The sequence below is a fragment of the Hordeum vulgare genome, chromosome 7H (genome assembly GCF_904849725.1).
Source record: "Hordeum vulgare subsp. vulgare chromosome 7H, MorexV3_pseudomolecules_assembly, whole genome shotgun sequence".
Lineage (NCBI taxonomy): Eukaryota > Viridiplantae > Streptophyta > Magnoliopsida > Poales > Poaceae > Hordeum > Hordeum vulgare.
Genome location: NC_058524.1, coordinates 128,128,919 through 128,142,522, shown reverse-complemented (window position 1 = coordinate 128,142,522; position 13,604 = coordinate 128,128,919). Strand labels below are relative to the sequence as shown.

The following is a 13,604-nucleotide window of genomic DNA, read 5'->3' as shown; positions in this document are numbered from 1 at the left end:
GAAGAACTTTATTATGTAGATACTTCAAATGCTCATCGAGGCTTTTGTCTGTCCATTTGTTTTTGGCCTTCGTCTTTAGAAGTTCGAGAGTGAAACTCAAGCGGGTCACCTCGGGATCGCAATCCTCATACAATGGAGTCCTCGAGTCCACTTCAAGTTGAGCCAGCTTGGCCTCCTCTCTAGCAGCATCTCTCTCGCTAGTCGTAATCTTGCGAAGGAGGTCTTGAACATGAGGGTCTTGCACGACTGCAGTTAGTAGTGTTGAATACTGCGGCGTGACCACCGCCTCTTCTCCGCCATGTCCGGACTCTTCTTCGCCGTGTCCAGAATCTTCTCCGCCGCCGTCATTTCCGGACTCTTCACCGCCGCCATGTCCGGCACCATCGTCTTCGTGTCGATCGGTCATCTCTTCGTCTAGCCCCATGTAGTTATTCCCTGCCATTTGGACGTCCTCATCATCATCATCTTCTTCACTTATCCACTGAGTATAGACATCCATGAAACCATTCATCAGCAAGTGCGCCTTCAAAGTGCCACGATCAAAAGGGTCCAAAAGGACTCTTTCCTTGCATCTTGCACACGGACATCTAATCCTAGTCCGATTATTTGCATACATGTCCATCACCGCGGATTGCATGTACCACTCCACGTTCCATCTACTCACCTTCATGATCGACTGCACAGTATAACAAGCAAAAGGGTTATAAAATAAATAATGCATGCATGCTTCAAAGTCATATAAATTTTTGGCACGACCTTGCCTAAAAATAGGACATATTGAGTTTGCTCGAAATTCATCGAAACGGAAATTAATCGACATTTCGGCAAAGCATAAGCAACTCGAGGGCATGTCACACTCGCACAAATCTCTCCATATATATATATATATCCCAAACACACATATTCTCATTCACACACATATTCCCATTCTTTAAATGAACAACTTTTTTTACTCACCTATATATCTCCTGAGAGAGACCGATCGAGAGAGATGATGAGAGAGACGGATCGGAAGAGCACGCGTGGATGGCTAAATAGCTAGCTAGATCTAGTTGCTGGGGAGGAGAGGTGAATCTAGCTATCTAACTAATTGAGAGGGAGTTATGATGGAGGGGGCATTAATGGGGAGAGGAAGAGAGGTAGGACAAAGAGAGATGTGAGATAGGCCATTTATGAAGGAGAGTTATGGTGGAGGGGGACATTAATGAGGAGAGAAGAGAGGTAGGAGGAAGAGAGAAGAAGAGCGACAATGGTGTGGAGAGTGGAGAGGGGAAAGGAGGCAGGAGGTCAAAGTGGGGGAGAGGAGGGGGAGGGGGTAAAAAGGCGGCACCAGCCGTGACTAGCAGTAGTGCTGCATACCAGAAAGCGTTGCTGCTATGCTATTAGTAGTAGCGCTTGTCACATGCGAGCACTACTACTAAGTGGGGCCCACTAGCAGCAGCGGTGCTGCAAAACAAAGCGCTACCGCTAAACACTTAGAAGTAGCGCTGGATTTTGGGCAACGGTGCTACTACAGCTACCATCGGTGGCATCATCTGGTCCCGCATAGTAGTAGCGCGTTTTTGATAAGCACACCATTGCTAAGGTGTTAGTAGTAGCGCTTAACTGGATCAGCGCTACTGCTAATTAGCAGCAGCGTTTGATTTTTTCCAGTGCTACTACTGAGGTCCTGCCTATAAGCATTTCCCTAGTAGTGACAACGTTGATATGCCAATGCTATTTACCCTTCATAAGCACCCTCTTCATCGAATCTGATCCGGCTAAAGTGGGAGAGACAAACACCCGCTAGCCACCTTATGCAACAAGTGCACGCCGGTCAGTGGAACGAGTCTCACGTAAGAGAACGTATAAAGTCAGTCTGGGCCGCTTCGTCCCACGATGCCGCTGAATCAAGATAAGACTAGTAACGTCAAGCAATTGACAAAATCATCGCCCACAACTTTTGTGTTATACTCGTGCATAGAATCTACGCATAGAACCTGGCTCGGATGCCACTCTTGGGGAACGTAGTAATTTCAAAAAAAAACTTACGCTTCACAAGGATCTATCTAGGAGAAACCAGCAACGAGCAATGGGGTAGAGCATCTTCATACCTTTGAAGATCGCTAAGTGGAAGCATTACTAGAACGCGATTGATGGAGTCATACTCGTAGCGATTCAGATCGCGGTGGATTCCGATCTAAGCGTCGAACAACGACGCCTCCGCGTCCAACACACGTGCAGCCCGATGACGTCTCCTATGCCTCGATCCAGCAAGGAGAGAGGAGAGGTTGAGGGAGAGCTCCGGCAGCACGACGGCGTGGTGACGGTGGAGCTATGCAGTTCTGTCGGAGGGCTTTGACAAGCACCGTGGAGGACGAGGAGGAGTGGAGGTAGGGCTGCGCTGAGGGAGAGAGAAATTGTGTTGTTTGCAGCCCCCAAAACCCTCCACTATATATAGGAGGCAGGAGGAGGAGGGCCGGCCACCCCTAGGGAAAACCCTAGGGGGTGCGACGGCCAAGATGGGAGGAGGGGCGGCACCCTAGGGCTGGCTTGGAGCCCAAGGTAGTCCCTCCATGCCCTAGGGTTGCCCCTCTTAGCCTCTTGTGCGCCTTGGGCCTTAGGTGGGTGGCGCACCAGCCCACCTTGGGGCTGGTTCCCATCCACTTTCGGCCCATGGTATGTTGGGGCTGGTGGCCCCTCCCGGTGGACCCCCCCGGAACCCTTCCGGTGGTCCCGGTACATTACCGGTGATCTCTGAAACTCTTCCGGCGATCAAAACTCCACTTCCTATATATGAATATTTACCTCCGCACCATTCCGGAACTCCTCCTGACGTCCGGGATCTCATCGATGACTCCAAGCAACCATCGGTAACCACATACTATTCCCATTACAACCCTAGCGTCATCGAACCTTAAGTGTGTAGACCCTACGGGTTCGGGAACCATGCAGACATAACCAAGACACCTCTCTGGTCAATAAACAACAACGGGGTCTAGATATCCATGTTGGGTCCCGCATGTTCCACGATAATCTCATCGGATGAACCACGATGTCGGGGATTCAATCAATCCTGTATGCAATTCCCTTTATCTACCGGTATGATACTTGCCCGAGATTCGACCGTCGGTATCCCTATACCTTGTTCAATCTCGTTGCCAGCAAGTCTCTTTACTCCTTCCGTAACACATCATCCCGTGGCTAACTCCTTAGTCACATTGAGCTCAGTATGATGATGCATTACCGAGTGGGCCCAGAGATACCTCTCCGTCACACGGAGTGACAAATCCCAGTCTCGATTCGTACCAACAACAGACACTTTCGGAGATACCTGTAGTGCACCTTTTATAATCACCCAGATACGTTGTGAAATTTGATACACCCAAAGCACTCCTACGACATCCGGAAGTTGCACAATCTCATTGTCCAAGGAATGATACTTGACATTGAAAAAGCTTTAGCAGACGAACAATATGATCTAGTGTTATGCTTAGGATTGGGTCTTGTCCATCACATCATTCTCCTAATGATGTGATCCCGTTATCAATGACATCCAATGTCCATGATTAGGAAACCATGACCATCTATTCATTAACGAGCTAGCCAACTAGAGGCTCACTAGGGACACATTGTGATCTATATATTCACACATGTATTATGGTTTCTGGTTAATACAATTATAGCATGAATAGTAGACAATTATCATGAACTAGGAAATATAATAATAACCACTTTATTATTGCCTCTAGGGCATATTTCCAACATGTGTGTCCTTAGCTCAAGGAGAATACGGTAGGGATTGTGTGTCCTTTGGTTTCAATATCAAGCCGCTCCAAACCAGACGTGCAACTATCACAGCAGTTGGAACTGGGTCATCAACAACTGTCTTCATCAAGCTACTGGTTTTATTTCCTCAACTCTCTCATTTCCTCAATTGCATGTTGAAGACTTTCATCTATACTTGTGACTTGTGCAAACCGAATCGCTGAAATCACGGTGAGTACTTTGAAGTAGATGTTTTTGCACTTCTGACTTTGTACTATTTCCGATGCACTCAGTTCATGACTGAGGACTTTTCTCACTAGGAATTTCCTCAGTGATGAAATTGTAAAAATCGCCTATTCGCCCCCCCCCCCTCTAGTCGATGTAACGCACTTTGAGTGTTGTTGCCACTAAGGATAAAATGATGGAGTTTATTCATATTAGTTGAGTTTACTTTGTCTACATCATGTCATCGTTCTCCATGCATTACCCTGTTTGTCATGAACTTAATACGTAGAGATGCAAACATAGAAGCGCTCTTGAAGTGGAGTAATAGTAGTAGGTGTAGGCAGGAATCGGCCTATTTCTTATGGATGTGATGCCTATATTCACATGATAATTGCCGTGAAAATCACATAACTATCCGCTTTCTCTCAATTGCCCAACAGTAATTTGTTTACCCACCGTATGTTGCTTTCATGAGAGATGCCACTAGAGAACACTATGGCCCCCCGGGTTTATTCACTTATATATTCAGAAAACTTATAATTTCCTCGTTGTTCTTATTTTTCTTTTATTTTATTTTGCAATTTACAATTATACACACCTCATTCGCTTGCAAATAACAAGATCAAGAGGATTGACAACCCTCTTGCTCGCGTTGGGTCCAAGTTGTTTTCTATTTTATGTGCATCAGCTGAAGACGATTGATGATTGATATTCCTATTGGTTCGATAAACCTTGGTTTCTTAACTAAGGATAATAATTTCCCGCATTGTGTTGCAACTACCCGTTCCTCTTCACAGAAAATACTAGGCAGATCACAAGTATTAGTGACGGAGGATATTAATTACCAAAACCAACGACAGCGTTCCATACGAACGCACTCGGTCGTACGCGTGCCCGTATGAGGGCAAAAACACCTCCAATTGATTCCTTTCGACGATTGAGGTCGAAGTTTTTTTTCTAAATGATCATTTGCTTTGTAATTAATGTTGATTATCTCTCAAACTCCGTAGCTAATAAATCTCCACAGCATCTACCTTTCATTTATTTATTTTTACATGTTGGGTATACGAATCGTTCGCATACTGAGTCGATGTTTTTATTCGGTGTATTATTTTTGCAAGGGCTTGGGCATTATGTGGTGACGTGTACGGTGTGGTGCCTGATAACCCACAAGTGTAGGTGTTCGTTTGTAGCCTTTTAATAAATAAGAATGTTAAACCCAACTAGGTGCTAAAGATAGAATTAATATTCTTTCAAGTTTTATCGACCACCTATACAACTCTAAGCGCAACGATGAAACTTGAGAGGGCCAAACCGACAAGGATACATATGAGGAGGTAGATTCCTCCATGAATCGAGCATCTGGTCTTGCACGACAAGCCTTCTGAAATCTTTTTCATATGTGCCACGACCCGCTCAACTTGTCTAGGGCGGAATCGACAAGGAGTCCTTAGCCCGGTGGGACAGGCTGTGAGTCGATGTGGTGAGAAGGCCCCTTAGACGGGACACCGTCATATTTCTATAGAAATTTATAACAATGGAATTATATAAAAAAGAATGTATGCGAATAATACTCCACGCCATTTTTGATGATGTGATGACTTGCATATATATATTTAAATTAGATTTTAAGATGTTCTGAAAAACACACCCACACATGAAGCCCGGGAGAAAAAAAAATCCACGCTCATGGGACGTGAGAATCTTTCCAGATTTTTAGGGGCACAATAGTCATTTTCATAAAAAGAAAAATGACCGTAATAGTCATTTTCATTCCTCCCTCGCCGTGCTGGCCGGTTCTTGACTTGCCTCGAGTCAACGGTCGTTTCCCGCCAATAAGACCGGGCCGGTCGCGATATGTCCCCCTCACGCCAATCTGGCACGTCCATCCATTCCACAAACGCATCGTAGCCGTGCATTGTTTCCACACGGTAATCCCCAACTAGGCCATTATTAATAGCTCTGCTCTCCAGTCTCCACCCACCCCGTCCCCCACATAAGCCGGAACCTTCCTCCCCACACGAGCAACGAGCTAAACGTTTGGTGACAATGGCGTTAGCGGCAGGTACGCCGAGCAAGCGTCCCGTCCTCTTCCTCGTCTCTCTCGCCACGCTCCTCCTCCTCGTCTCAGCTGTCCAGTGCTATGACAGCCGCCACGCCGTCATGCGCTCTGCCATGGCCCGCCGGTCCCGTCCGGGGATCCGGCATGTGCACCACCGCCGGACCGGGGTGCCGCACCGGTACGTCCTCGCGGAGAACGCCCCCAACTCGACCGTCGGCGGTGGAAAACAGAAGAACCGCACCTCGTCGCCGGCGGCAAACAACGGCACCTTTCCGTCGGCGCCACCGGCGGCCGAGCAGGGCAAGCACCACCGGAGCCACAAGCACAGGGTGCGCAACTGGATCATAGGGTTCGTGGTCGGGTCCCTCGCCGGCGTCATCTCGGGGCTGGGCGTGTCCGTGCTGTTCCGGCTGGCGCTCAACTGCATCCGCGGGCGGTACCGGAACAAGTCCGGCATGGTGATCTTCACCCCGAAGCTGATCAAGCGAGCGGACCACCTGGCGTTCCTGGAGAAGGAGGACATGCTTTCCTCTCTGGCCGTGATCGGGCGCGGCGGGTGCGGCGAGGTGTTCAAGGCGCAGCTCCCCGTGGAGACCGAGGGGGAGGAGCCCAAGTTCATCGCCATCAAGAAGATCAAGAAGCAGGTGGGCGACGGCCACGGGCAGAACAACAACCTGAGCGACGAGGAGAGCCGGCAGCTGGACAAGTGGTCGCGGCAGATACAGTCGGAGATCCGCACGGTGGGGCACATCCGGCACCGCAACCTCCTGCCGCTGGCGGCGCACGTGCCGCGGCCGGACTGCCACTACCTCGTGTACGAGTACATGAAGAACGGCAGCCTGCACAACGCGCTCAAGCCGACGCCATCAGAGCTGGAGGAGGGCGGCGGCGACGGCGGGGTGCGGCTGGCGTGGCCGGCGCGCCTCCGCGTGGCGGTGGGCATCGCGTCGGGGCTGGAGTACCTGCACGTGCTGCAGCAGCCGCAGATCATCCACCGCGACCTGAAGCCGGCCAACATCCTGCTGGACGACGACATGGAGGCCCGCATCGCCGACTTCGGGCTGGCCAAGGCGATGCCGGACGATCACACCCACGTGTCGACGTCGCACGTCGCCGGCACCATGGGGTACATCGCGCCGGAGTACCACCAGACGTACAAGTTCACGGCCAAGTGCGACATCTTCAGCTTCGGGGTGATCCTGGCGGTGCTGGCGACGGGCAAGGAGCCGACGGACCAGTTCTTCGTGACGGAGGTGGACGAGGTCGGGCTCGTCAAGTGGCTGCGCCGGGTGGTGCAGAACGGCGACTACGCGGAGGCCATCGACCCCGCCATCGCCGGCGCCGGGCACGAGGAGCAGATCCTGCTGGTGCTGCGCATCGCCGTCTTCTGCACCGCCGACGACCCCAAGGAGCGGCCCGCCGCCAAGGACGTGCGCTGCATGCTTGCCCAAATCAAGAACTAGAACCACAACTACTAGTAACGTATCGTCGCGTGCATGCCCAAATCAGGCAGCAGTTGAACAAGCCGAAATTCGTGTAAGTATTGGTCGTCGTCGTCGTCTTCAATTAATCAATTGGGTATGTGTCATGCGTGACTGTGTGTAGAATAATGTGGCAAGTGCTGGGTCAGCGGGTCAAGCATGGGGCCGGTCGATCGATAAGGACCGGAAAGGAGATGGAGTATCCGTGTAACACGCTATACTATTTCATGCAAATGAGATTTGGGACGGGTATATTTTTCTTGACATGGACGTGTGTTGTTTACAAGATCCAACTGCGTATCTGAAGAATGATTATGAATCACGTCATATGATCGGATCCATAAGCTTGATCCACCAGATGGCGTTACCTGCGGTGCACTGATGTGGTAAGCACTTTTCGGAGCTACTGGTGCACTGATGTCTTAATTGGAACGAGTCGCGCCTAGCTTTTGTATGCATCGTCTTGTGGTAGTGGAGAACTGGAGAAAATAGACCACCGGATCAAGATGGATATGATGAAAGTTAAATAAATTGGACAAACAATTAAGAAAAGTTGCCGTTTTCCCCACTGGTACCCCTATACACCCGGAAAGAGAGAGTACTCCTATTTGTGTTCGCTGCATCTGTTCACCCTGTCATGCTCGTGCTCGTGTTCGCTGCATCTGTTCACCCTGTCATGCTCTACAGCTTCAGCGATGGGGGTCCATTAGTGTCGATGAGCGACCGGAAGAATAGATGGGGAGGAACGACGGGACCTCCGTTGGGTATGAGGCTGCAATGGACTTGGGCGTCCCGTCACAACACCACCTAGTCTCTTCGCTGCTTGATTGTTTTCCAAATCAAAAGTCAAAATTTTGCCTCATCAATTAATTAAAAAATTGAATTATTCAGTTAATTATTGAAAATTCAGGAAAAAACGGTGGATCAGACAGCATACGGACTATGCGTTAAAAAAATTATGACCCCACAATCAACCCGACAAACATACATAACACAGAACAACAACTGTTACTTGCAATTCTACGTTGCAAAGAAACCCCCAATCAAACCAAAGTTAAAGACAACGGACATCATCAAATCCATGAAGACGAGCCAACCAAAGATTGTAATCGAATCTTCCTTTTTGAGCGAAAGATTGTGCTCGAATAGACTGAGCATCATTAACCTAACCAACTGGGCCGGTCTTAGCATGCTGGCCCGATAGCCCGCATGCCTGGCCCAACATGACCATAAACGACATGTGCTGGCATGTGGCCTACCCAGGGTTGTGCTTGGACCGTGAGGTTTTAACGAGTACCGGCACGGACACGACACATTTTTAGCCCAAAAATTTGCTGAAAATAGGCTCAAGATAGACAAAATCAGACGTGTTGATAGGTTAAATATACCGATGGGCAGTACCGTTTCCTTACTATGTTGTGTCTATGTCAGGGAGTCCAGCACGCGTGTTGCCTGGGAGCTCCTATGCAGCGGTGCAGGGGGCCGTTAACTATTCGGCGCCTGCAGCATCGCTGGCATGGACCGGCCCACTAGCTGGCTATCCGGTTTTTTTTTTCTGTTGATTCAATAGAAACAAAAGCTTATACTTTCTATTTGTTATGAAAATCAAAATATAAAATCACAAAAAATTACAGATTTAAAGAAAAAGGTTCATCCATTTGAAAAAAAGTCCATATCTTTAAGAAAGATACATCAATTTTGAAAAAACTTCATCAATTTTAAAAAACAAATCTTTAAATTGAAAGAAAAGTTCATCCAATTTGGAAAAAGTTCATTAAATTTCATTATTTTTTTAAAAAAATCATAGAAATTGAGAAAAAGTTCATGTATTTTTAAAATCAGTTCACTGAATTGAAAAAAAAGTTCATAAATCTTTACAAAATTCATCAATTTTTATAAAAAATCATCAATTTTGAAAAAAATGTTCATAAAATTCAAAAAGTTCTTCGATATTATAAAATTAATAGAATTCAAATATTTTAGATAAGGTTCTTCGATTTTCAAAGAAAACTTCAAAACATTCTTTGAAAGTGAAAAAAGTTCATCAATACTTAAAAACCTTTAAGAATCTTAAAAAGTAAAATCGCCGACCGACGTCTAGATGGGCCGGCCATTTTACAAACGCCGGTGCTAGTAAATAAAAATGCATATTAATTGATGCTTGTCGCGCCAAATAGGAAACGTCGTGTCGTCCAACTCGACCTGCCTAGTTAAAGAAAATGCTATTTTTCGCCATAAGTGAGCCGGAAAGGATCTCTCGCTGCAGACCTTACAACACTCGGGCCGGGCCATTCGTGAATAGTAAACAGAAAAAGAGAACGGAAATACAGTATGGCTCCTGAACCGCACAGGGCCGGCGTCCTGACTAGTCCAGCCTAGTTTCGTTACTTTTTTCTATTACGTTTTCTCTTTTGTGTTTATTTTCTTTTTTTCGGTCATTTTTTCATTCCTTTTTTCCTTTCCTTTTGTATTTGAAGCAATAAATAATTTTCGAATTTGAAAAACAATTTTGAAAAATCTTAAACAAATTTGGAAGCGCGAACAATTTTTTAAAGAACAAGCCTTTTCTGAATTTTGAAAACGAGAACAATTTTGAAAAATCCCGAACAAATTTGATAGCGCAAACAAATATTTCAAGAACGAACATTTTTTGAAATTTGAGAACAAATTTGGAATGGAGAACAGTTTTGAAAAGTCGTGAATAAAATTGGAAGCATGAATATATTTTTTATAGCACGAACATCTTTTGAATCTTGAGAATTGTTTTTGAAATGAAGAACAGTTTTGAAAAAGCCGGAACAAATTTGGAAGTGCAAATTTTTTTTTAAAGCATGAATATTTTTGAATTTTGAGAACGAATTTTGAAACCAAGAAAAATTATGAAAAATCCTGAACAAATTTGGAAGTGCGAACAATTTTTCAAAGCACGCACATTTTTTGAATCTTGAGAACAAAATTTTGCAACGAGATCAATTTGATAAAAACCCAAAGAAATATGGAAGCACGAACAATTTTTAAAAGCATGAACATATTTTGAACCTAGCGAACAAATTTTAAAATCGAGAACAATTTTGAAAATTCCTGAACAAATTTGGAAGCGCGAACAGTTTTTTAAAGCACAAACATTCATTTAGTCTTGAGAACAAAATTTTGAAACGAGGAACAATTTTGAAAAAAACCCGACCTTATTTGAAAGCACGAATAATTTTTTAAAGGACGAGCATTTTTTGAATCTTAATAACAAAATTTGAAATTGAAAACAAATTTGAATCTTAAGAACAAATTTTGAAACCAAGAACAAATTTTGGAAAACATAAAATATTTTTTAAAAATCATCAACATTTTTTGAAAATCCAAAAATATTATTTGAAAATACAGAACATTTTTTGAAACAACAAAGACTCAATAATTTGAGCACAAGTAGCACTTAAGAGTGAAGTGTTGGAGAAGAATGATTAGAAATATATCATTGAAGATTTCATTACAAAAAATACTAAAAGAATGAGGATGTTCAAATAAATAGCAACCGTTAGTATGATAGGTATGATTTTTTTATATGTTTAATTATTATGCAAGACATTATACTATATATGTTATAACTTTTTTTACGAGATATATATACATTATTTTTTTGCGAGATAGGGCCCAAATTGTAGTTTCGCATAAGGCCCCGGATTTTGCCGGCCCTGCTGTGAGAGTGAGTGAGGATCCTCTTGGGTGAGCCACCCTCTCCCCATTGAGATGCCCCGTGTATCCGGTTAGTTGCTCGAGTCGCTAGCCGAGTGACCCAATCGAGGGTTCAGCGGTGGCCGGTGGGGTTCCGATCGAGCGACGCGGCTATCGAAGCTGGGTGGCCTTGACTAGCTCGAGGCTGTGGAGTGATGTTGACCGATGGAAGTGTTGCGATTGCTTGAGCTATTTGATTGTCCTGGGTTGCTGTTGGGGAACGTTGCATGGGAAACAAAAATTTCCTACGCACATGAAGACCTATCATGGTGATGTCCGTCTATGAGAGGAGATTTGGATCTACGTACCCTTGTAGATCGCACAGCAGGAAGCGTTAAGAAACGCGGTTGATGTAGTGGAACGTCTTCACGTCCCTCGATCAGCCCCACGAACCGACCCACGATCCGTCCCACGAACCGTCCCGCGATCCGTCCCACGAACCGTCTCGCGATCCGTTGCACGAACCGTCTTACGACCCATGTCACGATTCGTTCCGATCTACTGTCGAACGGACGGCACCTCCGCGTTCAACACACGTACAACTCGACGATGATCTCGGCCTTCTTGATCCAGCAAGCAAGATGGAGAAGTAGATGAGTTCTCCGGCAGCGTGACAGCGCTCCGGTGGTGGTGAAGGATCTACTCCTGCACGGCTCCGCCCGAGCTCCGCAGAAATACGATCTAGAGGTAAAACTATGGTGTCTAGATCTCAGTTGCACATGGCAAAAGTTGTCTCAAATCAGCCCTAAATCACCACTATATATAGGAGGAAGGGGAAGGAGGCTTGCCTTGAGGGCCAAGCCCTCAAGGGTGCGCCGGCCAAAAGGAGAGGAGGAGTCCTACTCCAATCCTAGTCCAACAAGGATTGGAAAGTGGAGTCCTTCTCTTCCTTCCCACCTTTCTTTTTTCTTCTTATTTTATTTGGTTTTCTCTTTATGGCGCCTAGGCCCTCTTGGGCTGTCCCACCAGCCCACTAAGGGCTGGTGCGCCACCCCTAGGGCCTTTGGGCTTCCTCGGGGAGGGTTGCCCCCCTCCCGGTGAACTTTCGAAAACCATTCATCACTCCCGGTACATTCCCGGTAATGCCCGAAAACCTTCCGGTAACCAAATGAAGTCATCCTATATATCGATCTTCGTTTCCGGACCATTCCAGAAACCCTCGTGACGTCCCTGATATCATCTGGGACTCCGAACAACATTCGGTAACCACACATATATAACTCAACTATATTAAAACATCGTCGAACCTTAAGTGTGCAGACCCTGCGAGTTTGAGAACTATGTAGACATGCCTCAAGGTACTCCTCAGTCAATATCCAATAGCGGGACCTGGATGCCCATATTGGATCCTACATACTCTCCGAAGATCTTATCGGTTGAACCTCAGTGTCAAGGATTCATATAATCCCGTATGTCATTCCCTTTGTCCTTCGATATATTACTTGCCCGAGATTTGATCGTCGGTATCCGCATACGTATTTCAATCTCGTTACTGGCAAGTCTCTTTACTCGTTCTGTAATACAAGATCCCGTGACTTACACTTAGTCACATTGCTTGCAAGGCTTGTGTGTGATGTTGTATTACCGAGTGGGCCCCGAGATACCTCTCCGTCACACGGAGTGAAAAATCCCAGTCTTGATCCATACTAACTCAACGGACACCTTCGGAGATACCTGTAGAGCACCTTTATAGTCATCCAGTTACATTGTGATGTTTTATGCACACAAGGTATTCCTCCGGTGCCAGTGAGTTATATGATCTCATGGTCATAGGAACAAATACTTGACACGCAAAAAACAATAGCAATAAAACAACACGATCAATATGCTACGTTCATAGTTTGGGTCTTGTCCATCACATGATTCTCCTAATGATGTGATCCCGTTATCAAGTTACAACACTTGCCTATGGTTAGGAAACCTTGACCATCTTTGATCAACGAACTAGTCAACTAGTGGCTCACTAGGGACAGTGTGTTGTCTATGTATCCAGACATGTATTTGAGTTTCCAATCAATACAATTGTAGCATGGATAATAAATTATTATTATGAACAAGTAAATATAATAATAACTAATTTATTATTGCTTCTAGGGCATATTTCCAACAGTGTCCCACTTGCACTAGAGTCAATAATCTAGTTCACATCACCATGTGATTTCAACGAATCCAACACCCATATAGTTCTGGGGTCTGATCACGTCTTGCTCGTGAGAGAGGTTTTAGTCAACGGTTCTGAATCTTTCAGATCCGTGTGTGCTTTACAAATCTTTATGTCATCTTATAGATGCTACTACTACGTGCTATTCGAAAATACTCCAAATATCTACTCTACTATACAAATCCGTTTTACTACTCATAGT

The 13,604-nt window shown here is 45.7% G+C and overlaps 1 protein-coding gene across 1 annotated transcript; it reads left to right on the top strand.

Moving 5' to 3' along the window:
- The first annotated feature begins 5,932 nt into the window (after positions 1 to 5,932).
- Positions 5,933 to 7,779, top strand: LOC123408237 (leucine-rich repeat receptor-like serine/threonine/tyrosine-protein kinase SOBIR1). Its single transcript, XM_045101391.1, has one exon. The coding sequence runs from the start codon at positions 6,022 to 6,024 to the stop codon at positions 7,495 to 7,497; it is 1,476 nt and encodes a 491-aa protein (XP_044957326.1). The 5' UTR covers positions 5,933 to 6,021; the 3' UTR covers positions 7,498 to 7,779.
- The last annotated feature ends 5,825 nt before the right edge of the window (positions 7,780 to 13,604 follow it).